This window comes from Rhinopithecus bieti, unplaced genomic scaffold (genome assembly GCF_001698545.2).
Source record: "Rhinopithecus bieti isolate Rb0 unplaced genomic scaffold, ASM169854v2 scaffold_20892, whole genome shotgun sequence".
Lineage (NCBI taxonomy): Eukaryota > Metazoa > Chordata > Mammalia > Primates > Cercopithecidae > Rhinopithecus > Rhinopithecus bieti.
This window is the reverse complement of record NW_016810602.1, coordinates 2,476,980-2,501,790: the sequence shown is the minus strand read 5'-3', so window position 1 is coordinate 2,501,790 and position 24,811 is coordinate 2,476,980. Positions and strand designations below refer to the sequence as shown.

Sequence of the window (24,811 nt, the reverse complement as noted above, 5' to 3'; positions counted from 1 at the left end):
TAGAGATGGAATTTCACCATGTTGGCCAGGCTGGTCTCGAACTCGTGACCTCAAGTGATCCACCTGCCTCAGCCTCCCAAAGCGCTGGGATTACAGGCATGGGCCAGTGCATCCGGCCTTCAAGCCTTTGTTATGTTAACCTTTTGACCATACATCCTATTCCAAAAAATCATAACTTCATATTCAGATTTGATGGTGTGCTGCAGTGGACACGGATTTGATTCCTAGCCCCGCCAATCCATTGCCATTGTACCTGAGGCACTTTGCCTTGCCTCTGAAAGCCTTTCTCACCGGAGGCTAAAGCTATTTCACCTAATTGTTGTTAAGATTATTGTGTGTAAAGGTAAAAAAAGGTCCTCAGAAGTAATGGTCATGATTACTACTGCTGAATTGGTTTGTTGTTTATAGCAGTGGCTGTTTCTTCTTAGTTACATTTGCCTCAGCTGACTTGAGTTCTTGGCATGCTCTGGCTAGACAGCTCCTGGGAGGGCAGCCTAGGGCTGCAGCGAGAGAAATTAAGGAGAGAATATTGTTACATCATTGGAGAAGACTCTGCCTTTGCATGGTCAAATCCAAGTCAGTTGATAATGGGCTGTTTGTGTCCAATTCAGAAACACTTCCTCTTACTTAACAAGCAGGTGTCATTTCTAAAAGCAATAATAAGACGGGGGAACAACCGCAGTCCCTGACCTCTGCTTTACATCCGTGGCTCATGTGGCTTGGCTATCCCTTCCTGTGATTACGCCTGTGTTCCTCACCTGGCCGGTTTCGAAAGCTCAACCCTTTTGTTGTGTCTGAAGCCAGATGTATCACCACAAATCTGAAGGTTTTTTTATTATTTTCATTCTGCACAAATAGGCCATACAGACACAATCCAAAGAAAGCAGGACTTTTCTAAAAAGGGATACATTTATTTTTGGAGAGGCTCTAGGTAACAGCCCAATCGGCTGTGTGATAACAGAAAAGTCAGTATGTGTAGTGGAAGATAAACACTTGGTAACCAATGCCCCTGGGAGGCAGATTCATCCTGTGTGCATTTCTGATTCTCAGTGATAATGATGCCAACCCCCTCTACAGAGTGACAGGGATAACTAAAATTCTGTAAAACACTGTGAAAATGTAAAAGTGCTAACACAGTAACAGTCTGGTAAGCTCAACACATTGTTCTCATTTGTTTCGCATGGTTCATTTGAGGGGTGATTGGAAGCATGCCAATTAAAACAGCCCATTTTCTTCCCATCACTGACATCTCATCTGCTTCCCTCTCCCTGGGCCTTAGCTGAGGCTTTATTTCTGCCATTAGCTTTGCCAGCATATAAATGCTACCTAGGCACTAAAGCACCACTGTATTCCTAGCAAGACGCCGTCAATATTCCTAGCAAGATACCGTCAAAGGAAAGGGGCCCGTCTCATTTCTTCACTGTTAATATGAATCTAGTTGTTCTTCAGATATCCTTAATATCTACAGATAGTAACTTAAAAACTGGCTTATTCTAGGGAAAGCTGCTATTACCGCCAGGCACGGATGGTGGCAAAGAAGGCCCGCAAGTCTTGAATGGCAGTCCACAGCAGGAAGATGGGAGACTGGCCGGTATCACAGGGCAGCAGTCAGGTACTGCCTATACCTGGCAGTTGTCCAGAGAGCCAGAGTATGGTATTTAACTCCTTGCTTAACAGAACATTCATTAGATATTAACCAACTATATGATTTGCCAAAACTGGGGGACTTACCCTACAATAGCCAATGTTATTTTTAAATCAGCGACTGGCATTCATGAACAAATTCCTAGGCTGTTCAGTGTAATTTGAAAACTATTCTTTAAATACTGGTAAAATAAGCCTCCAGAGGAAGTGCAGGTTTTCACTTTCTACACTTGTATGTAAAGATCAGACGTGAGGAGGATGATCAGTGTTGTCTCAAGTGTCTCTTCATTTAACCAGCCCAGTAATTATAAAAGTAATTACTCAACTAAATCTAAAGCTGACAGCATCGACCTGGTCATTTGTGGACCAAAGGAGAAAACTGAAAAGATTCAGCATGAACTGAACTGTTGAGCTTGAAACTGTAGCACATAGACCTCCACTTCATTCCAGCCTCTGGGAGTGTAGGCCTCAGATCATGTGCTATTCCACATTCCAGGAGAAGAGAGAACTCCCAAAACCTGACCCTTCTGTCAGGGGAATCCCCTACTTTTTTTTTTTTTTTTAATCACCCTGACCCCTAATTAGCTGGAGGCAGAGAAATATGTTGCATTGTTGCTTTTTTTAATTGGCGATTTTTTAATTCCAGGTGCCTTTGACAGATGGGCGCTGATTCAAGCACAAGAGCTTCACAATAAGCTCAAAATAAAACAAAATTTGCAACAGCTGAACTCTGATATCAGCGCCATCACCACTTGGCTGAAAAAAACTGAAGCAGAGCTGGAAATGTTAAAGATGGCAAAGCCTCCCTCTGATATCCAGGAAATAGAACTGAGTGTGAAGAGACTGCAGGTGAGTTAGAGGTGTGGCGGGGAAGAAGGATTCAGAGTGTGCATGTGAATACATTGCTATGCTGGACAAACAGATCATGTGTATTAGTGGCATAGGCGCAGCTTGCAGATGGTGTATATAGAGGTCACTCTCTTCCATTTCGGTTCCATAGTTGGCAAAGAAGAACTAGTGGTGGAACCTTCCTTGAAAGGGTTTGGGAAAGGACCAGCTCATCTACTGATGAATCCCGTGGCCTGATCTCATTACCCTTTTATGCAGTTAGGATGTGTCACCTACGTAAGTCCTGACCCCACTGGAACTAGCCCAGGGAGCTACAAAGGGACAGTTGGAGCCCTGCACTTTAAGGGTGCCCTGAGCATTAGCCTGAGCTCCTGAGACCCAGGGCAGGGATTTTGGGGGATTCAGATACCCTCATATTTGTACTTTTATTTTGCTATGTGTGTTAACATATTAGGAATTAATATTTCTGGGATATCTAGGAGCAAATGCAGGATAACCACATATACTTTATCTGGAAGACCTTTAGTCTGGTCCAGAAGCATTAGCCAGTTGCAGAGCAGGGCCTGTAGAGGTCAGCAGGGTCTCCTCCCTCCAGCAGGCCTCTGCTTTGGGGCCCTGTTGGCCAAGTTCACGGACCTTAAGGCAGCTCCCTCCCCTGATACTTCCCCAGCCAGTCACAGGCGAGGTCACTCTCATTTCTGTGGCTGCAGCTTGGAAGAGTGTGGAAAATTTGTACCCTACTGAGGTTCAAAATGAGCCCCTCCTCCCTACTTTCAGAGCTCCTAACCTCATCTTTTCTCTCTGTGATAGGAGATATTGAAAGCCTTTGACACCTACAAGGCATTAGTGGTCTCTGTCAACGTGAGCAGCAAGGAATTTCTGCAAACCGAGAGCCCGGAATCCACAGAGCTCCAAAGTAGACTCCGCCAGCTGAGCCTGCTCTGGGAAGCGGCACAGGGCGCAGTGGACAGCTGGAGAGGGGGCTTACGACAGTCACTCATGCAGTGCCAGGTACGCTGACTCAGCACCCAGCCTCCCAGAGGCACCCAGGCCCACGTGGTGGGAGCAGCAGATATTTTTATCATGGTCAGGCTGCTTCGGTGCAGCCAAATGTGGCTTGTGTCAGGAAACATGTACTTTACCATTTGTTTCCACAGAGGCTCACCGGCCGTCTCAGACCCACTCCCTGTCCCAGGTCTCCTCTGTTGCCCAGGCCCAGAGCCACTCCTGGAGTCAGGGTTCCTGCAAGTGACCTGTGGGTTAGAGGTGCTACCTCACAACTCCTCTTGTCCTTTTGCCAGGGTGATTAAGAGACCTGGCCTTGAAGCAGATGAGCAGTTATTGCTTAATAGCTATGTGACTTTGCGCAAAGCATTGAACCTCCTAGACCTCAGTGTTCTTATCTGAAAATGGGAATCATTCCGTGTCTACCTCATAAGGTTCTTTTTTAGGAAGAAATGAGGCAGTGTGTGTAATCCTAGCCCAGCACCTGACACAGTAAATGCACAGCGGGTGTGAGCTCTGCACCACTGCCTAGCTCTGGCCGTGTCTTAGGGAACGTGAGCACACCCCAGCCTGTCCTGTTGGATTGTTTCCCTCCACCACTGGACCCCAGCAGACTGGCTGAGGAATGCGTGTGGCCTTCATCTGTAAAATCAGCCGGGCATCCTGAAGCCCCACCTTCATAGTGGCATTTTCATTTGCTACCTCCTGGCACTGTGCCGAGCGCCCTCCTTCTTTCCTCTGCCTCATTCTGGGGCCCTGGCATTTAGTTTAAAGCTGGCCCTTGTATTCACTGGGAAAGGCCAGAAAAGCAAATGACTGTGATAGATTGGAAGCAGCAAGCCATGTTCCTAGCATGCCCTCTTCCAGGACTCTAAAACATGGCAGCGCTCTGATGTGTGCTGTTTTTTAAGGACTTCCACCAGTTGAGTCAAAATCTGCTGCTGTGGTTAGCGAGTGCCGAGAACCGGAGGCAGAAGGTTCATGTCACCGATCCGAAGGCCGACCCCCAGGCTCTCCTGGAGTGTCGGCAGGAACTAATGGTAAGTTTCCTCCCAGGAGCTCTGTACTGCCACCAGCCTCTGTCATCCCCAGAGAGGCCGCACACTCAGGTAGCCTCGCCTAGTATTTCAGGAACTGTGCCAGTGGGGTTTGCCTGTAATGCACGAGTTCAGCCCTAGTATTCCTCCAATTGACGTTTACCGAGCAGCCCTTGATCGTTCTGAAGCCAAATGATTTGCAGGAATGGAGAGCCACAGTCCACACAACTGAGGACATAGGTGCTCTCGATATCCTGAGAAACTTAAGGCCATTTGAGTGGAAGTCTTTTTCTCTTGTGAATCCTGCTCATTGGGGAGAAATATGGTGCTCATTTGCTCCACACCTGTGATGAGCTGGGGCGCGGTTTCTGTATCCACTATGGAAAAATCTTTCTTCTTGGAGGAGAGTCATGTCCTCGTGCATTTGTCACTAACACACCAAGATGAGATTTCTCTATTCTCACTGGTGCTCAAGGTGACATTTTCATCCATAAATCTGTATGTGGTTTAAATATTATACAGTGCTAGCCATTGTTTAAAAACAGTTTTCCTAAAATGTTTGCAAAGCCCCAGTCTCTAGAGCAGTGGTGTCCAGTAGAACTTTCTGAAGTGATAGACATGACCTGCATCTGCACTGTCTAGTAACCTCATGTGGCTTTAAAGCACCTGAAATGTGGCTATTGTGAGTGAAACTGAATTTTTTTTTGAGACAGAGTCTTGCTCTGTCGCCCAGGCTGGAGTGCAGTGGCCGGATCTCAGCTCACTGCAAGCTCCGCCTCCCGGGTTTACGCCATTCTCCTGCCTCAGCCTCCCAAGTAGCTGGGACTACAGGCGCCCGCCACCTCACCTGGCTAGTTTTTTGTATTTTTTAGTAGAGACGGGGTTTCACCGGGTTAGCCAGGATGGTCTCGATCTCCTGACCTCATGATCCGCCCGTCTCGGCCTCCCAAAGTGCTGGGATTACAGGCTTGAGCCACCGCGCCCGGCCTGAAACTGAATTTTTAATTTTAGTTAATTTAAATAGCCACATGTAGGCCAGGCACGGTGGCTCCCAGCACTTTGGGAGCCTGAGACGGGCAGATCGCTTGAGGTCAGGAGTTCAAGACCAGCCTGGTCAGCATGGTGAAACCCTATCTCTACTAAAAATACAAAATAAAATAAAAATACAAAAAAAAAAAAATAGCTGGGCATGGTGGCAGGCGCCCGTAATCCCAGCTACTTGTGAGGCTGAGGCATGAGAATCACTTGAACCCAGGAGGCAGAGGTTGCAGCGAGCCCAGATCGTGCCACTGCACTCCAGCCTGGGTGACAGAGTGAGACTTATCTCAAAAAAATAAATAAATGAATAACCACATGTGTCTAGTGGCCATATTGCAAGCAAGATAACCACCCTTAACAATTAAAGCCCGTTTGCCTGGTATGAACCTCCATGGTTATGTTGCTGTTTCTCGCTTGATTGACTTTAGAGTTTCCCTTTACTTCCTTCCATGGTGGATGAACATGGTCTTGCCACACTACTTGCCTCACTTCTTTCCTCTAATTTCTCCAGCATCACAATTGCCTTCAGAGTGAAAAGAAATTAAAAATAGGGGCAGGGTATAATCCACTTGCTATCTAAATAGTGCTGGGCTGGAGGACACAGGCAGATACGAGCAACAGAAGGTTCTGGAGTTGAGTACTACCCATCATTGAGTCTGGAACTTTTCTGGTACTGAGAAAAACCTCCTGTGTCCACACTCGCTTCCCTTTGGACAAGTCACTGTTTCACACACTTTTTCTGTTTTCAGCAACTGGAAAAGGAGCTGGTAGAACGTCAGCCTCAAGTGGACTTGCTACAGGAGACTTCAAACAGCCTTCTCATTAAGGGACATGGAGAAGACTACATTGAAGCTGAAGAAAAGGTGCATGTTATTGAGAAGAAACTCAAACAGTTACGAGAGCAAGTGTCCCAAGATTTAATGTCCTTGCAGGGAACCCAGGTGAGTCTCCTTGTAGCTTTTAAATGTAAAGATTACCATATTACATGCAGACAGGACAGCAGTGTTGCAGCCGTGCTCTAAGACAGAGGCCAGAAGCAAGGGCCAGGTGGTCCGAGCGGGGCCTCATGTCGTGCCCTTTTCTAGCTGTGCAGACTTAAAGAGCTATATGAGCTCTTTGAATCTGTTTTGTCATTTTAAAAGGGGTGAGGGGTGACAATTTTTTAAATTTTTTTTTTTTTTTAAAGGGAATTGACTAATTTTTGTATTTTTTGTAGAGAAGGGTTCTTGCCATGCTGCCCAGGCTGGTCTTGAACTCCTGACCTCAAGCAATCCAAAGTTCTGGCATTACAGGCATGAGCCACTGCACCTGGCCTACTTTAAAGTGGGATCCAACTCAAAACAAAGGGAATGCCCAGACTGTGGCCTCACCAGACTTAGGGCAGGTCTATTTTCTCCTAAGCAGCCTAGACTAGACTCTCTTGATGGCCACATGATCTCATCACTGACCTGTGATGAGCTCACCATCAACTCGAACTGCTGCTGCTAAACTCAGTCTCCCCAGCTCTGTGCTATGGGTTGGTTTTTAATATGGGTTGGCTTTTCCTTGTTTACATTCCTTTTTGTCTGTTGTTGTTGGGAGTGAGAGCAATAGAAGAGCCCCTTCAGGAAAGATTTCAGACTGGGCACAGTGGCTCATGCCTAGAATCCCAGCACTTTGGGAGGCCAAGGCAGGTGGATCACTTAAGTCCAGGAGTTTGAGACCAGCCTGGGCAACATGGTGAAACCCCATCTCTGCAAAAAAATACAAAACCAGGTACGGTGGTGCATGCCTATAATTCCAGCTACTCAGGAGGCTGAGGTGGAAGGATTGAGTTTGGGAGGTCAAGGCTGCAGTGACCTGTGATTGTGCCAGTGCACTCCAGCCTGGGTGACACAGTGAGACTGTCTAAAACAAAACAAAAAAGTTTGATTTAAGCTGGGGGATGGTGAGCTGTATCACGAAGAATCTGCGTGAAACACATTTCTGTACTCAACCTTTGGGGTCTTAATTTCAGAACCCAGCCCCACCCCTGCCCAGCTTCGACGAGGTAGACTCGGGGGACCAGCTTCCCACGGCATCCGTGCCAGCTCCCCGAGCAAAGGTAAGCAGCCCCTTTCCCTCTGTGAGGACCTCACTGGCTATTTATTTTTAAAAGTCACTGAGATGAGGGACACTTCGGATTCCAAAAGCCCATTAGCCATTTCAGGACAGCACAGGTCTCTGCTGACCCATGGAGAGGCTTACTCCAATTTTTTTTTTTAATTAAAATATTATTTTTAAGAACTTCAAGTGTGCCTTCCAGTCACTCTTCTTTGGGATCACCGTAGGTTGTGAATGAGAGCTCTTAGTGTTGCTACAGGGGTTTCCTGATTTTGCCATTAAAAATAGATCAACAAACTTGACCCTGAAACTCTTGAGTAGATGAACCGAATTATTTCCTACCTCAGGTAACATTTAATCTCAATTGTATTACTCTTGTCTCCAAAGTTTGGCTGTAACACAACATAAAGATGGTATATAATTTAAGGGAGGATGTTTTTGTTTTATCATTGATAGGACTAAACCGTCTTCAACTTACTAACTGGAGTTTCTTTACCCAGCAGTTCAGAGCAGCGAGAACTACAGAAGGCGAGGAGGAGACAGAGAGCAGGTAACAGGGCTTTATCGTGACAGCAGTCCTTTCCCCTGCTCCACACTCCCACTGCCTCAGTCTTGCCAATGCCACTATCAAGGTCCTTGCAAAAATCTGGTTTTGTTTTGTCTAGAAAGGGCTGGTCTTCTCCTCTGAAACTGAACCCCAACCGTTGGCCCCATTTAAATCTCAGGTCTTGGATTTCTTACTTACATAAGCAGAGGGTCAGGTACTAGAGTGGGTCGTGCCTGTGGAGCCTCCCAATCGGCTCTCAATCTCCTCTGTTGGCAGGGTCCCTGGCAGCACACCGCCACAGCGCTCCTTCCTCTCGAGGGTGATCCGGGCAGCCCTGCCCCTGCAGCTGCTGCTCCTGCTGCTGCTGCTCCTGGCCTGCCTTCTGCCCTCCTCCGAAGAAGACTATAGCTGCACTCAAGCAAACAACTTTGCCCGGTCTTTTTACCCAATGCTGAGGTACACCAACGGACCACCCCCCACATAGAGGACGTAGCTGGCCACAGGCCACACCACCTGCCTGATTGCTAAGGGTGCCCAGCACGTGGCCCCAGACCAATCTGAGTGACTTAGTGTTGGCAAGGTCCAGGGACCTATGCAGACACCTTCTTCTGGGCTTGCCCAGCACGCTCTCTGGAGCCCAGGGCAGCTTTCAAATTGTGTTCCTCCTCAGGGGCAGGGAACCTGTGGGTCAGTTGCCCCGGGTATTTTGGCAAAACTAGTTGATTGGTTTAGGGATCTCTGGAAATGTCAGTTTCCTGAAGAGCCAAGCACTTTGTGAATTCTGGTTTATTTGTAAAACAGCATTATTATAATGTAGGTATGGTCAATGAGCAGTGGTGTCCATCACATATATTATACAAGCAAGTGAGCACATTCCACCCTAGAAATGGTTCAGAAACTCGTAGGCACCCTTAGCTGATGGAAACAATCACATTTAATATGTTTAGAATCAGTTTGGCAATTTTGAGCTGGCAATCAGCTGGCAATTTTGAGCTACCAGTTATACACCAAAATGTTCTGTTCAGTACCTAGCTCTGCTCTTTTATATTGCTTTAAATTTTTAAAGAAATTATATTGCATGGATGTGGTTATTTGTGCATATTTTTTAACAACGCCCAATCTGTATGAATAATGTAAACTTCGATTTTTTAAAAAAATCAGATTTTAGCTGGAGCTTTTGACTAATGTACAGTAAATGCCAAACTACCGACTTGATAGAGATGTTTTTGTAAGTTAAATTTTCTAAGACTTTCACATCCAAAGTGATGCTTTGGGTTTTAACCGTTTGGCCACGGCGGGGGTTCGGGTTGGGGGGGTGGGGGTTGGTACGGAAACTTGAAGCTGTTTGTGATATGTACAACTCAGATGTTTCTCATTAAAAAACAAAATTAGCCAGACTTCTGTTGAACTGCTTTGTTATAGAATTCAGTACAATGGTATGCTTAATCTTCCAAAGAACAAAAATTATTTTTAAAATATTGGGGAGGGCCTTTTATTCTAAACTAGTAAGTCTTATTTACCTTTTACAGAATTAAGTTAGCTCTGGACCCTTGTGTATGTGTAAATTCTCAGTGTGTGACCTTCAGATGCTGCAGGGAATGGCGAAGGCAGCATGGCATGAGAGGTGGACATGAAGGGAGGGATCTTATACCCAGTTTCCTTTTTTTTTTTTTTTTTTTTTTTGACAGAGTTTTACTCTGTCACCCAGGCTGGAGTGCAATGGCCCAATCTCGGCTCACTGCAACCTTCACCTCCCAGGCTCAAGCCATTCTCATGCCTCAGCCTCCTGAGTAGCTGGGATTACAAGCACGCCCCACCATGCCTGGCTAATTTTTGTATTTTTAATAGAGACGGGGTTTTGCCATGTTGGCCAGGCTGGTTTCAAACTCCTGACCTCAAGTGATCTGCCCACCTCAGCCTCCCAAAATGTGAGCCACTGTGCCTGGATTCCCAGCCCACTCCATGACAAATTAACAGGCAAAGCCCCTTGTTGCCCATTTAAGTCCAGTAACATTTTACTTTCTACCTAAACAAAGAGGATAGGCATCAGCATATCCCCTTTCTTGATTGGAAGCTACTGAACACAGTTCCTAGTTCCTAACCTGCATCTGTTGGCAGACACAGCTGACCACACAATCCCAGTCCCCTCCTCCCCTTGTCTGCAAAGCACAAACCTCAGGGGAAAGCAGTGAAGCTCATCAGTAGCTGAAGCCTCAGCTTTCCACATTGGTGCCCCTCATGGGTGAGACATCCGCAAGGCCTGGGCAGTTAGGGAGACCATCTGAAGAGAATCCGTCTTCACTTTACCTTCAGTGTTTACGGTTACCAGATTGTTGGATTGCTATAGAAAGGAAGGTGGTTTTTAACCACATAACTTCAAAGTAGTTTAACTCTTTAAAATTATTTTTTTCATGGATTACAATGATCCCAGAGGGAAACTGAAGTGAAAATGTTACCCAAGATTTTTCTTTAGGCCACCGAGTTGATTAGAAGGTCACAGATCCATCCATTGCTTCAGGCAAAAGAGAATCTCCGTCTTCCATTCCAAATGAGGTGAGTGTTTGAGAGGCCTTCTCTGCCCTTAAGTAGAGATGTGGGACAAGTCAAAGTTGCAGTGAAAGGAAGTGTGGTCTGCATTTCAAAGCCTAATACTGTGCATATCAATTTTCATCTCTTCCTCAGGATGAAGGCCTTTATAAGCTGGTTTGCCCCCCCATCTCCAGGGAGGCCACTGTAGCTTCTTTCACTCAGAGCTCAGTGTATTCCCAAAACTCTTTTATGAGGTAGTCTGGGTTTTATATTGTCTGCAAATTTTTCATTGCCCACATGCAAGACGCATTTTCACATGACTCTTGGCACTAAGATAACTTCAAATGAATGAATTGCTTTTCACCCCATCTCTAAAGGATATAATTCTAATCAAACTCAGATAGAATGATTACAGAAAATCTATCCAAATAATTGATGCACTAGATACCAGGACTTGTGTGGGCCCCATTTTACTTGTGTACACGGGACCTGTGGTCATAAATCAATCACAGGTGTGAGATGAGCTGACTAAACATGAGATTGTTCTTTTTAAGAAGCCATACATTAAAGCAGAGCTTCTTCACTCTTCTGAAATCGTACTCAAGCATTTGTGTTCAGATGCCCTTTCCCAGGAAAACTAGCCCTGGTTTTCATCAAATTCTCAAAGGACTCTCTAACCCCAAAATACTAGAATTCAGAATAGAATGTAGACACTACTTAGCCTAATTACTGTAAGTTCTCACACTCAACCCCCAAAAAATACATTTTTAAAGCCAAAATAATGAAACACTTTATTTATATCATGTTAAACTCTCTGCGACAGTGCCACAGACATTAAAGGGACACAGTAAGGAAAACACTCCCTGGAGGAAGGGAAAGCAGGTCCCAAAATCTGCTTTCACACAGCAGCAAACATTCATTGCTACAAGGCCCAAATGTAAAGCCTGCAAATGAAATCAACAAATTAGTGTAATGGTACAAAGCATTCGTCTGAGAAAATGGCAAATGATAGCCAACCAACAGGCTCTGAGGTACACAATGATAAAAGCCATAGGACCCACAGTTAAGGCATTGAGACACCCAACAGAGGAAACAACGGCAAAAACATCCATTGTACAGTCAACGGGAACTGTTCGCGGCTGGCATCGCCACTCCTTATGTGCTTCCCATAGAGGAGACCCACCACCAGTTACCAGTGGCTGGTCCTACAAGTGAATAGGATCCCTGGAATTTAAAAAAAAAAAAAAAAAAAAATCCTTGACCCAAAGCAACAGAAATGGCACTACAGTCATACATCACAGACAATGTGCATCTTAAGAGCCGCCACTGGAGCCAAAATTCCAGCAAGTTTGAGAGCTATAAAAGAAGAGTGGCACGTGTTTTCACACTATAATACTATAGTATATCACTCTCCACAGGGAAGCATCAGTGCCTAAAAGGTGTGAGTTTTACACGAGTACACTTCCAAGGAACATGTTCCATGTGTTTGGGGAAAGCAGTCACAGATCACAGTACCCACTAGCTCACGAACCTGGGATGGGACGATGGGAATAATAGAATGCATCTTATTTTTCCATCTGTTGTTGCTGCTGTTCTGTAAAGGTTCATGCAGACCCACCTAAGCTGAGGAGATGGGATCTAAAGGTACAGCAGAAGACAACCCTAACTTTACCACCCCTCCATTCTGCTGCGACTCAGCTCACAAAGCAGATTCTCACAGAAGCAAGTCCTGGGGCAGGAGCAGTACTGGCCCGCTGGGCAAGCAGAAGACTTGCGTGCCAGTCCAAGCTTTGCCATGGGTAGTTTTATGACCTCAAATAGGTGAATTTGCCCCCGTGGGCTTTAATTTACACAGATATGAAAGGTGGAGTTAAACTTTTATGTGAGAGGTTTACAAACTTACTGTGTCTGTAGGGGTGTTCTGGACATTGTGGTGGGAGGTGAGGAGTATTACAAGGGGGTCCCATTTAAATCACAGCAGCCATGCATGTCAGGTTGCACCTGACAGATTCTGCAGTTTTAAAATATGTCTTTAAATTTTTTTGAGACAGAGTCTCGCTCTGTCACCCAGGCTGGAGTGCAGTGGCCGGATCTCAGCTCACTGCAAGCTCCGCCTCCTGGGTTTACACCATTCTCCTGCCTCAGCCTCCCAAGTAGCTGGGACTATAGGCGCCCGCCACCTCGCCCGGCTAGTTTTTTTTTTTTTGTATTTTTTAGTAGAGACGGGGTTTCACCATGATAGCCAGGATGGTCTCGATCTCCTGACCTCGTGATCCGCCCGTCTGGGCCTCCCAAAGTGCTGGGATTATAGGCTTGAGCCACCGCGCCCGGCCTTGTCTTTAAATTTTTAAACTGGTTGAAGTGCATGGTCACTGTCAGCACTGGATTTGGACTGCCTGCGTTCAGCTCTATCACCTCCCCATGTGACCTTGGGCGAGTTTGCTTAGACCGTGTCTAGTTCCACAACCAGAAAATCAGGACAATAGCAGTTATTATAATAAGGATTAAATATGAATATCTGAAGCACTGAGAACTGTGTCTGGCACAAATATTATCTTTAGGTACTAAATAATGTGTTTTCATCTTTTTAAAAGATTTTCAGCAACTGAAAAAAAATGTGGCAGGGCTGGGCACAGTGGCTCACGCCTATAAGCTCAGCACTTTAGGAGGCCTTGGCAGGCAGATCACTGGAGCCCAGGAGTTCAGGACCAGCCCGGGGAGCATAGTAAAACCCCATCTCTACAAATACTAAAAGAATTAGCCAGGCATGGTGGTGTGCACCTGTAGTCCCAGTGACTCGGCGAGGGCGGGAATGGGGTGGGATGGGGCGCTGAGGTGGGAGGATCACTTGAGCCCAGGAGGTCGAGGCTGCAGTGAGCCATGATGGCGCCACTGCACTGCACTCTAGCCTGGGCAACAGGAGTCAGACCCTGTCTCAAAAAAAAAAAAAAAAAAGTCAAATCTTATTAAATGAAGATACTTTGTTTCAAAATAGGCCTATAAACAGAAGGTTCACTTTGAATTTGTAAAGTCCCTTAGTAGATGTCATAAGAACCAAACCCTGTTTTCACATGCTAGGAAATTCTAGGCCGGGCGCGGTGGCTCAAGCCTGTAATCCCAGCACTTTGGGAGGCTGAGACGGGCGGATGACGAGGAGATCGAGACCATCCTGGCTAACCCAGTGAAACCCCATCTCTACTAAAAAAAAAAAAACACAAACTAGCCGGGCGAGGTGGCGGGCGCCTGTAGTCCCCGCTACTCGGGAGGCTGAGGCAGGAGAATGGCGTAAACCCGGGAGGCGGAGCTTGCAGTGAGCTGAGATCCGGCCATTGCACTCCAGTCTGGGCGACACAGCGAGACTCCGTCTCAAAAAAAAAAAAAAAAGAAAGAAAATTCTAGAATTGCTTCAACTCCACTTACACGTATAAATATATATGGATATATAATGTGGCTCTGCCAAGTATTGGTAACTGATTTTTCTTCCTTACTGAAATCTAAAATAGTTGCCCTTCCAGCTGAGTTAGCAGAGGAAGTGTTCCAGATCAAGACTCACACTGCACAGCTCCCATCGATTTTGCACTGTTTTATTTTTAATGCAGTTGAGAGTCCTCAGATTTGTTACTAGGCTGACAGCTTTGTCTCATGTTCCCACCTTAATTTTTTTAGAAAAATCCCTTCAAGACTATTTTAGGGTCAAATCTTTTGTAGTCAGTCCTAGTAGGCAGTGACTATGAGACAGGCCTGACAGAGGGGTGTCGTGAGAACAGAGGGAGATTTGGTGAGAATAGCTCAGCTGGAAACTCACTGTGCGGCGTTCCTGAGACTGCCCACTCGAGGCTCTAAAGGGATTGCCATTGCCAGTTCACTCCCAGGAGTAGAAGTGAACACATCTGTCTTAAGATCTACTCTCCAAAAAATATATATATATATATTCCACGGTAATTTTTTTTTTTTTTTGAGACAGGGTCTTCTCTGTCACCCAGGCTGGAGTACGATGGTACGATCTCGGCTCACTACAGCCTTGATCCCCCAGGTTCAGGTGATCCTCCCACCTCAGCCTCCCAGGTAGCTGGAACTACAGGCCTCCACCACCACACCTGGCTAATTTTTGTATTTTTCGTAGGACAGGGTTTCTCCATGTTGCCCAGTCTGGAGTCAAACTCCTGGGCTCAAGTGGTTCACCCGCCTCAACCTCCCAAAGTGCTGGGATTACAGGCGTGAGCCACTGCATCTGGCCTTGTTTTGGTTTTTTATGTTTTTGTTACCTGGTAATCTCTTTTAAAAATACATTTAATAGAATTTCACTGGCACATAATGAGTTGTTGAAGGCTGCCTTCTTTGCCTCTTACTTCCTACTCTCCAGCTTCCAAACCCCTCTAGTGGGAGTGGGGCATTCTAGGCTGACCAGAAGGAAAGAAGCTGACAGTAACACTGGTTCCGTGGTTCCTATGAAACCAAGCTTATCCTGCCTGTACTAACTCTTACTAAGGCTGTAACACTGAGTCACTAAGAATAACTTCAAACTGCCTCAGAACGCAGACATCAGTGTGTTCTCTAGGTACTTGTCCAAGCGTTTCTAAAACAGCTAAGCTCAACTTTTAGTAAAATTGCACTAATATCAAAATTACAGATTATTCAAGGTCTTACTAGCAAAAACCAGTCTTGGTAACACTGAATGTAATCTTCCTAATGACTTAGTAAATACAGGATGTGCTAGCCAAAGTGAACATATTTTCAAAAAATATATATTTAATATCACATCACTAGGTAATTGTTTAAAACATTACTGCAATAATGAAACGTGATTATTTAATTGCTCACTTTCAAAGTATGCTGTTACTCATTTTGCACATTCACTGTGTTTTCAAAACCGAAAATTTCAAATCTTTTAAAAAGTGAGTTATAATTGACATTTCAGAGGTGCCCTTCTTCATATCCTGTTTATGGTTCCACTTGGAATAAGAACTAATACTTTTACTGTTTCTTTTTCACCCAGCCCACCATATAAATTTTCCAGTAAGAAAATATTTTTAAAAGCGCTCTCAAGTGTAAAAGAATTCTTTCTTGCTATAAATAATTATCCCTAAATATTTGTTTAAGGAGAGTTCACAAACCGGGTCTTGTTCAAGGGGTGTACTCATCAAGGCTATACAGTGTGGCCCCAGAACTGACACGCTGGGGTGCATAGCTACTCATCCACCCATAAAACAGCACGCCGTGCACATCCACAGCCCAAAGTGTCCCTGACTACTTGGGGTGGCTGATGTGGCAGTTGTGGCTGCTACTTATGAAGTTGTACAAGATGGAAACTGCATCCACAGTGCCCCAGGGAAACACTGTGGCTGTCACCCACACCCACAGGAGAAAACCCCATTCCTGCAAACACGGCTTTTCTCCAGCACCCATCCTGGCCCAATGGGACAACAGGTTTAAGGAAGGGCAGTTCCAGGAGCAGGGAGATTTGTATCTCCCACAGTTCTCCATGAAAATGATCACATGTTCATATACACATACCCCAAATTATTGGCAGGCTCTGTGAATGCAAATCAAGAGGGACAAATCTGTGCAGCTGGCAGCAAGGTCAGGGAGAGAACATGACTCACATCCCAGCTTGACTACAGTCCCTCTGGCCTTTGACAGAATAAGCATCATGATATGATCAGTCCCCACAGGCCTGGGAGGTGAATACACAGTTGTCACGGGGGTTTTCACTCTTACAATCAAGTGGTCCAGAAAAGAGCATACAAAGGTCAACTCTCAAAGGGAAGGGTAGTGTATACTGCAAAAGAAGGGTTAGCCCACTTCCTGTAAGCATGTCACTTCCTCTCCCCTCTGATTCGCAGCCCTTCCAAGTCAGATTTCCACCATTCATTCCAAAACCTTTAAGATGTTTCACAAAGGGAAGGAAGGAAGACGGAAAGTAAGAATACCACATTGAGATCCTATGAGGCCATTCAGTGTGGAAACGCTGCACTCAAATGTGCTCTCTGCTAACAAGGAAAACTATGGCTTCCACACCCTGACTCCTGGGAGTTGGGGAGGGCGAGGGAAGGACGGTACAAGACCAAGCCTGCCATCACCAAATGATGGACCACACAGCAGAAAGATGAAGCCCAGGCTCCCGACACACGAGTTCACGCTTCAGCCTGTGACCTCTGTGGGCCCGTTCACCTCAGGGCCAGGCGTCACTGAGATTGTGGGTTCTGGGAGCCCTCTTTGTTTTTACTGTCCTCTGCCGGGCTGCACTCGGACCCCGTGATGGAGGACTTGCACCCGCGAAGCACGTGGGCATTCAGCATCTCCAGCAGCAGGTCATACACTGGGACCACGTTTTTGCACTTCATGCTGAGCAGATGTTCCATGCCCTTGTTACTATGGGGACAAAAAGGTGCTGAGATTCCCTCCTCCAAGGTAGCCACAGGAACACCGAAGCCTTCCCCAGCTCCCTGCTCAGAGTCAGTCTACCCTACCCCTAACCCCACTCTTCCCCCAGCCCATTTATCCATGGCTCATGCATCCAGCTCCCCCTGATAATTTAGGCTCAAGGGCAAGGACGTTGTCAGCCTCTGTGTCCCACCACACACCCATGATGTCCTGGCACATAGGACAATAGATTCTCATTATTTGCAGTAATCATGTTCTATAAAATCATTGTGAACACTGACTCCTCACTCCTAGGGGAAATACAGGGTTAGGTTCCTGCAAGCCTCTGGCCACATGTTCATCAGCTGATCAATACAAAACCTTGTTTTATGTGTGTTTCCTTCTAAAGATGCCTTATGTAATCAATACTATTGACTCATTAACATTGAACTCATGGCCAACAGCACTATAACTCACACCTGAGCAAAGCTTAACACATACTTTCTCCATAAGGCACATCACAGCTTTTTCACACCGAGTAACACTAGACAGCTCTTCAGCCCCACACCAGGGCGCCATTTTCAACAATGAAGTCACTCACCAAAGGCTCAAAAATGTAAAACCATGGCACTAAGTAGACCAAGGAAAAGACACTTGTTGACAGTAGGAGAGCAGCTGCTTGTTCCATCTCAGCTGGGACTGTGCATGAAAGGCAACTCAAAAGTTTTTGCCACTCTGTTCATGACCTCAAAAACACCACGAATATTGATTTTGGGGTTACAAATAAATTTTAGCAAGCAGATACATTCACAATGAAGGAATCTACAAACAGGATCTGTTCTGCAAATGGCTGTATACTGAGTAATCATTAAAGGGGAAAGGCAGAGGTCTTCCTCTCCTCTCACTTAAGATTCTTGAGGTGTATATTGTCCTTCTCCATAGCCTTTAGACTTGCCTCCTCAGTGACCAGTTAATTACCTTCTATCCTCCCCTCCCCTCCTCCAGCTCCAGGGCAAGGCTACCCTCATCATGGGTGACACCAAGCACTGAACATCATTGTACCAACAGTAGCCACCACTACACACCCTCTTCATCAGCATGCACAATTACATTTCCTGATCAGAAACATGCCCTACCCACAGCCCTTCCTTCCTAAATCTGCTGGGCCCACCACTTAAGTCTTAAGTCTTATCCTTAATTTCCTGATGCCATCGAAAGAACAACTCTTAGGGAAGCATTTGTGCACTTCTCCATATCACCAGCTCGAGGGGCCATCTAGGAGAGCGAGTCTTAGCCTCTCCACAAAAAATGACCTCAGGGCCTCAGCCCTGGGTGGTATAAAGAGGAGTGGCAGTTCATGTTAGGGGAGGAACTGCCCCTTTTAGGACTCCATAAACAGGCTATAAACCCCAGCAACTGAAAAACCGATGAACCACCACTGGCTGCCATGCAGATCTTGTAAGATACCACATGACATTCCTTCCATGCCCACTCTGTACCCATCTTTGGCTACAGGTGTGTGAATTGACAAATCCCCCATTCCCTTTCAGGCGTCATTTTCCTTAACCTGCAGACACTTCCCAAATCACTTCACCCTCCGTTGAGCACATAATCCCACCCCACGCCCGAGCAAAGCAGCTCCTGAGAGCGTGTACCTCGCATGCCTGACGTGGGACAGGAGCATCAGGAGGTTAGCCAGGCGCATGGATTGCTGCTGGGAGGAGATGCCACTCTTGGCGATCACCCAGACCAAAGCGTCGGTCACGGCGTTCAGCAAGTGGGCCAGCTTCCGGCTGCTGTCAGCATCCTGGGTCGCTGTGACCAGAGGGTACATACCTGGACAAAGAATAAAAGCCACAAGTCATTGCTCTGAGCAAAGGAGAAGTTGTATGCTCAGCTGTTCTGTGTGCCTGCTCCGAGGTAATCTGGGTGCTTTGACAGCTGCATGTGTGGCAGGACCTTATAAGCATTGTCTTACCTCCCCAGGGGCTCTTCCCTGACAGCCAGTCACATCACAGAGCTAGAAGAGAAGCCTGGCCTAATGCAGACAGACTAAATTGCCACTTGAAGTGCCCACCAGACCCATAATTGTGGCCTTGCCATGGCAAGTATATCTAGTCTCCTGAAACCATTACATGGTGTTTCTCATCTGTGGCAACAGATACAGAGATGGTCAGAAGGTGAGATTAATTCTACTTTTACCCCATGGAGGGCTCCCCATCTAAAGGGAGTTTAATAAACAAAGGAATGACCAATATGATGAAGCCTCCTCTGCCACCTCCTTGTGTACCACATGCCTCAGCCAGCCATGGCAGGGCCCCTGCTACCACCTCTACATCTCACTTGAGTGGCACCTGGCTGGGGCAGGAAGACCACTGATTTGGAGTCAGATGGACCTACTTCCTAGCCACCATCTGGAGCTCTCTGAGCCTCAGTTCCTCAATGAACAATGCATGCAGGAACACATCTGCTTAGGTCCCCACAACCACGCCCTGGGTAGGCTGCCTCCCCCATCCTGCCCTGCCCTGTGTTTAACTCCCCTCCAACTCTAGGACTGAGATACTGTGGCATCCCAGTGGCAGCAAAGTAACAGCTCAGGTAAATCTCCTCCCCACCCCCCGCCCCAGACCCCTGACTCCTTGATTCCCTTTAATAATTAGCTTCTCTTCCAGGCTTTCCATTTCAAAGCAAGAATAAATATGTGAAATCAACCAGGGAGCTGCTGAGTCTTGGCTATCATGAGACTGAAGATAGCTGGTGCTCCAGCATCCACAGAATTTGTTTTGGCAGTTTTGTTCTCTATTTTATTGGCATTTTCAGTTCAATTAAGCCAGCTCAATTCAACTAAGTTCAACTCAGTTAAGGCAATGGATGTACTGAAGCACAATTATGTAAGTGTAGTGCTTTGCCACATCCCTAGGGACCTCCATAATGTCTGATGATGCGGATTTAAAATATTCATCTTTTCAATAGCCCTGAAGCTGCTTCTCTGACCCTCCTGCTCACTTTGTTCTCCACACTGGTTCTTCCAGAGTCCCCCCACATCCTCAAACCTCCCACTGTCACCCCAGAGATGACTTGCCCTCCCACTTCAGAGGAAACAAGACCCTACCCTTGACCCCGTGTGTCCCCTTCTGAGTGGCCAAAATGCAGATCTGCTCATGGGGCTCCCTTTAATGACTTCCCAGCTCATAGGATCAAGTCCAAACCACCTGGCGCAGCTATCAGGGGTACCAGGGCCCTCCCTGCTCCTCTCATCTGCAGTTCCCACCACACCTCGCCTTGAGTCCCCCTCAAGGTGACGCTCCGAACATGCTCAACTTGCTGCTTGGAAACTCTCCTTCCTCTTTCTCTACCCTGAGTCTCTTGCTCATTTATACCCATTCCTCCTGTGGATTCCAACATGGTCATGAAATTCCTTCTGGAAGCTTCCCCCAACCTCCCTACCATCCCACCCTAAGTCTGGTCTGAGGTGTCCCCTGATGCTCTGACAGTGCCCTGTTCACCCCCAGCAAAGGTTCCACATTGCCCCACATGCTGGATGTCTGCTTGTCCCCACACACACCCCACATTCACCCCTTCTGCCCTCAGCAAGACTGGACATGAGTGCTTTGAGAGCACAGACCGTTTTTTGTTTGTTTGTTTTGTTTGTTTGTTTTTGAGACAGAGTCTCGCTCTGGAGTGCAGTGGTGGGATCTCGGTTCACTGCAACCTTCGCCTCCAAGTTTCAAGCAATTCTCCTGCCTCAGCCTCCCTAGTAGCTGGGATTACAGGCACACGCCACCATGCCCGGCAAATTTTTTGTATTTTTAGTAGAGACGGGGTTTCACCATGCTAGCCAGGCTGGTCTCAAACTCCTGACCTCATGATCCGCCCGCCTCGGCCTCCCAAAGTGCTGGGATTACAAGCGTGAGCCACTGTGCCTGGCCAGACCCTTATTTTTTTGACCAAACCCACCATCATATTTGAAATGGTAAATATGCATGCTAATGTATGTTTTAGGTACACACAGAAAATTATCAAAAGTACAGAGAAAATTATTTCAAGCTTACTTAGCTGCATAAACAAGCACTTCCTTTTAACTACGCTGTAGTCTGTTCAGCTGCGTAACATGTGCTCCATGGACTTCCGTTGCCATTAAGAAATACTGTGTCTGGGAATTCCAAAAGGAGCTAAAGGCCGGACGCGGTGGCTCAAGCCTGTAATCCCAGCACTTTGGGAGGCCGAGGCGGGCGGATCACGAGGTCAGGAGATCAAGACCATCCTGGCTAACCCGGTGAAACCTCGTCTCTACTAAAAAATACAAAAAACTAGCCAGGTGAGGTGGCGGGCGCCTGTAGTCCCAGCTACTCGGAGGCTGAGGCAGGAGAATGGCATAAACCCGGGAGGCGGAGCTTGCAGTGAGCTGAGAACCGGCCACTGCACTCCAGCCCGGGCGACAGAGCGAGACTCCGTCTCAAAAAAAAAAACAAAAAAAAAAAAACTAAAGGAGCCAAAATTGTGTGCCTGTACATGTCTCAGTTCAAAGTGACAAAGACTGAAAATATAAAAACAAATCCTCAGATTATACACAAATGTTCATAGCAGCATAACTCAGCCTAAAAGTGGAATGTACACTAACTAATGAATGGCTCAACAAAATGTGCTCTATCCAGACAGTGGAATAGTATTCAACTACGAAAAGGAACAAGGTACTGATACAGATGAACCTCGAAAACATCAGGCTAAGCAAGAGAAGCCAGACATAAAGAACCACATGTTATATGATTCCATTTATAATAAAATGTCTACAATAGGCAAATCCATAGAGTCAGGAAAGCAGACTAGTGGTTGCCTGGGGGTGTGGGTGGGATAGGGAGTGGGAAATGATGGCTGATAAGCATGGGGTTTCTTTTCAGGTGATGAAATTGATGTTCTAAAATTGATAGTGGCGATTGTTGCACCACTTACCGTGAATAAACTAAACACATTGAACTGTATACTTAATATGGAGAAATTATATGGTAGATGAATTATATCACAATAAAGCTGTTACTAAAAATGGTAATAATAACAAAAGAATGCCTCAGAACCAAAATTACAGTAACACAAATTCCCTGGGCTGTGTGTGACCAAGGTTCCCCTCAGAGAATATGTGTCATTGTGTCACTTCACAAACCACAGTCATTGCCAAGGCCAGACCCCGGGCCGTCTGCAGGCTATAGGGGCAGCACAGCTCCACGTGGGGCCCAGAGTGCATCAGCCACAGTGGTCTGGGGAGGTGAGGCACTGCAGTTTTGGAAAGGCATGTGCTAAATCCATTTTACATGTGGCGGGGGGAGGGGGAAACAGTGTATATACAAAAAGACTGACCTATTTAAAATTATCCTGGGGACTCCTGTTCTCACTAATCACATAGAAAAGAAATACCCTCCCGGAAAGGAACTGTGCTGAAGAATACCCATGCTGATGCCTGGCTCTCCAGTCAGCAGTGCCATCCCTGCACCTCAGGCATCCGTGCTCGGGCCCTTGCTCATCAAACACATTTCTACAGAGTACTTGCTAAGTAGCAGGCCCTGGGCAGGGTGGGGCAAAGGACAGGATCCAAAGCCCTGCCTAGTCAGACACAGAAAACAACAAAAATGTAGCACCCTCTGCACCCCCGAAAAGTAAAACATCAGGATTCACTGTAGAACAAAATTAAATTACTTTTCATGAAACTGAAGAAGTATAGTTTAAAAAAAAAAAAGACAAGATCTTGGCACCATGCCCCACACATACCAAAGAAAGTGAGATAAAATCAAGGACACAATCTCCTCTCCCCTTTATCAGCTGGGAACAGCTGCGTGCTCCTCTCACCGGCCCACCTGATGACATTCTGAGCAGCACAGTGGTGGGGGACAGCCACCCCTCCTTCAAGGTTTGCCACGTCTAATTTGTTCAAAGGATGAAAACATAAGCTTTCCTTGACTGAAGGCAAATAAATGAGAAAAATCGAATGTGTTAATAAAAGTCCCAGAATACTGACCAAAGGAAAGAAGTCCTGGCTTTGGGGAGCTGTATGCGGCGTTTGCTTTGAGGAAAGGAACCTCTGGCCGTGACCCACACCCTCTATCACCACCTCCTGCCCCCAGCACATGAGGGAAGATGGGATTCAAAAGGTGCCATGGTGTAAGGCCGGCAGGCTGCTGTTCAACTGTGCTTTGCCCCAGCGTTCTTGGTCAACAGAAAAGGACCGGACCCCCCATCTTTCCTCATCAGCATCCCTCTGTGTCTTTGTCTTCTCCACCCACCCACTTCATGGGAACTCTCCCTATAAACTCAGAGGGAACCAAGGTTTAAGCCAGTGTCTCTTCATAACTTTCTTAATGTAAAATAGGATTTCCTGGCTTAACCCCTCTATTTCTTTCATTTAATGAAAAGTTTCATCCTTTGTAAATCTTAAAACTGTTTAAATAGACTTGTTTCAAATTTAAAATATTTTAAAGACTATGGGATAATTGATTTAATTAATTACACTGTAATTCCTAAATTCCATACCCCCTCTAATTCTATCCAAGGGAGGGTTTATCTAGTCCTCAGGCCCCTGGGTGGCAAGATGGCCAGTCTCTCTGTTGGGTGTTGGGTAGGCTATTTAACTATGACACTTGCATAACACCTTAGAGTTTATAAAAACACTCCAACAAGCATTGTAACAGGTTGTTAAATGCAACATTTTCTGTTGTCTCTTAGTCTCAAGAGCCATATCAAAGGCTAAGTATGGTACAGGAATTCCAAGTACCACATATCCTATATATGCATAGTGGAAGAGGACTGGCTGAGAGAGTTAGAATGTTGTGGTCCTTTCCCTTCCCTCCCCAGGAGAGAAATATGTGCCTCTCCACTTGAGCCCATGAAGGATCAGACCTTTGATTAACTATTTGAGTGTATATCCTGTTCTAGACCAAAAGCATTGTATATAAATCATTTTGACATCCTTAGTATTTAGAAATCATTGATTTACACACCAGAAACTGAGCTGAAGTTTAGTTAGATGACAGTTAATTTCCATTCCATATTATAGCCATTGTTAGTAGATATGCATAACCCAGAAATGGGCAGCTTGTAAAACATGACTACTGACTACCCCCGACCGGGCCAGCTAGCGTGCTGTACCACTGCAAATGTGATTGGGTGACATAATCCTAACTTGAGCACGTCACATACACAGGAAAACAGGAAACCAAACTATGCAGGAGACCATTTTCAGACAGCTCAGTGCTTATCTAGCATGGCAAGGCCATCTAGCAGCAAACAAATGCAGCACTTGGAAACTTCTATCCTAACATGGGATAGAGAAGTTCACAGCCTTTTGACTTAAGAGACCTACCCCATTTCTCCTCTCCTGACCCTGATCCTCCAGGGCCTCCACCCTGTGCTTTATTTGGTTCCCTGCCTGGTGGTATCTCTTTTCCATTTAGCCTACAAACTTTGCTCTCTTAATTTTTGTTTTGTTTTCATTACATTGTTTACAGATTCATTGAGGTATACCTGACATGCAATAACTTGCACATATTTTGTGTGTACGATTTGATGGGCTTTGACATACATATACACAGTGGAACCATCAGCACAACCAAGATAATGAACACACTCATCTGCAATTTTTTGACTTTATGATGGTACAAGAGTGATATGCATTCAATAGAAACTATACTTCCAGTAGCCATATAACCATTGTTTTTTCATTTTCAGTACA

At 46.0% G+C, this 24,811-nt stretch overlaps 2 protein-coding genes across 5 annotated transcripts in view; one reads left to right on the top strand and one right to left on the bottom strand.

The window, feature by feature from the left end:
• SYNE2 (spectrin repeat containing nuclear envelope protein 2) overlaps window positions 1–9,599 on the top strand; it is a 374,975-nt gene extending 365,376 nt beyond the window's left edge. The window contains 8 exon segments of the mRNA XM_017892401.1: window positions 1,498–1,612; window positions 2,291–2,493; window positions 3,304–3,504; window positions 4,410–4,538; window positions 6,323–6,514; window positions 7,570–7,656; window positions 8,159–8,205; window positions 8,479–9,599. Of these exon segments, the coding sequence (XP_017747890.1) occupies window positions 1,498–1,612; window positions 2,291–2,493; window positions 3,304–3,504; window positions 4,410–4,538; window positions 6,323–6,514; window positions 7,570–7,656; window positions 8,159–8,205; window positions 8,479–8,686 (1,182 nt within the window). The 3' untranslated portion in view covers window positions 8,687–9,599.
• A 495-nt stretch (window positions 9,600–10,094) lies between these two features.
• The window catches only part of ESR2 (estrogen receptor 2), a 72,625-nt gene continuing 57,908 nt past the window's right edge, over window positions 10,095–24,811 (bottom strand). The window contains exons 8-10 of one of the 4 annotated variants that reach the window (XM_017892439.1): window positions 18,750–18,930; window positions 10,659–10,782; window positions 10,095–10,543 (exon numbers count right to left, since the gene is read on the bottom strand). In XM_017892439.1, the coding sequence (XP_017747928.1) occupies window positions 10,689–10,782; window positions 18,750–18,930 (275 nt within the window). In that variant the 3' untranslated portion in view covers window positions 10,095–10,543; window positions 10,659–10,688. Of the gene's footprint in view, window positions 10,544–10,658; window positions 10,783–11,495; window positions 11,956–14,982; window positions 17,104–18,749; window positions 18,931–24,811 lie in introns of those variants that run through there. The other 3 variants (XM_017892440.1, XM_017892437.1, XM_017892438.1) reach the window with 3 other exon arrangements.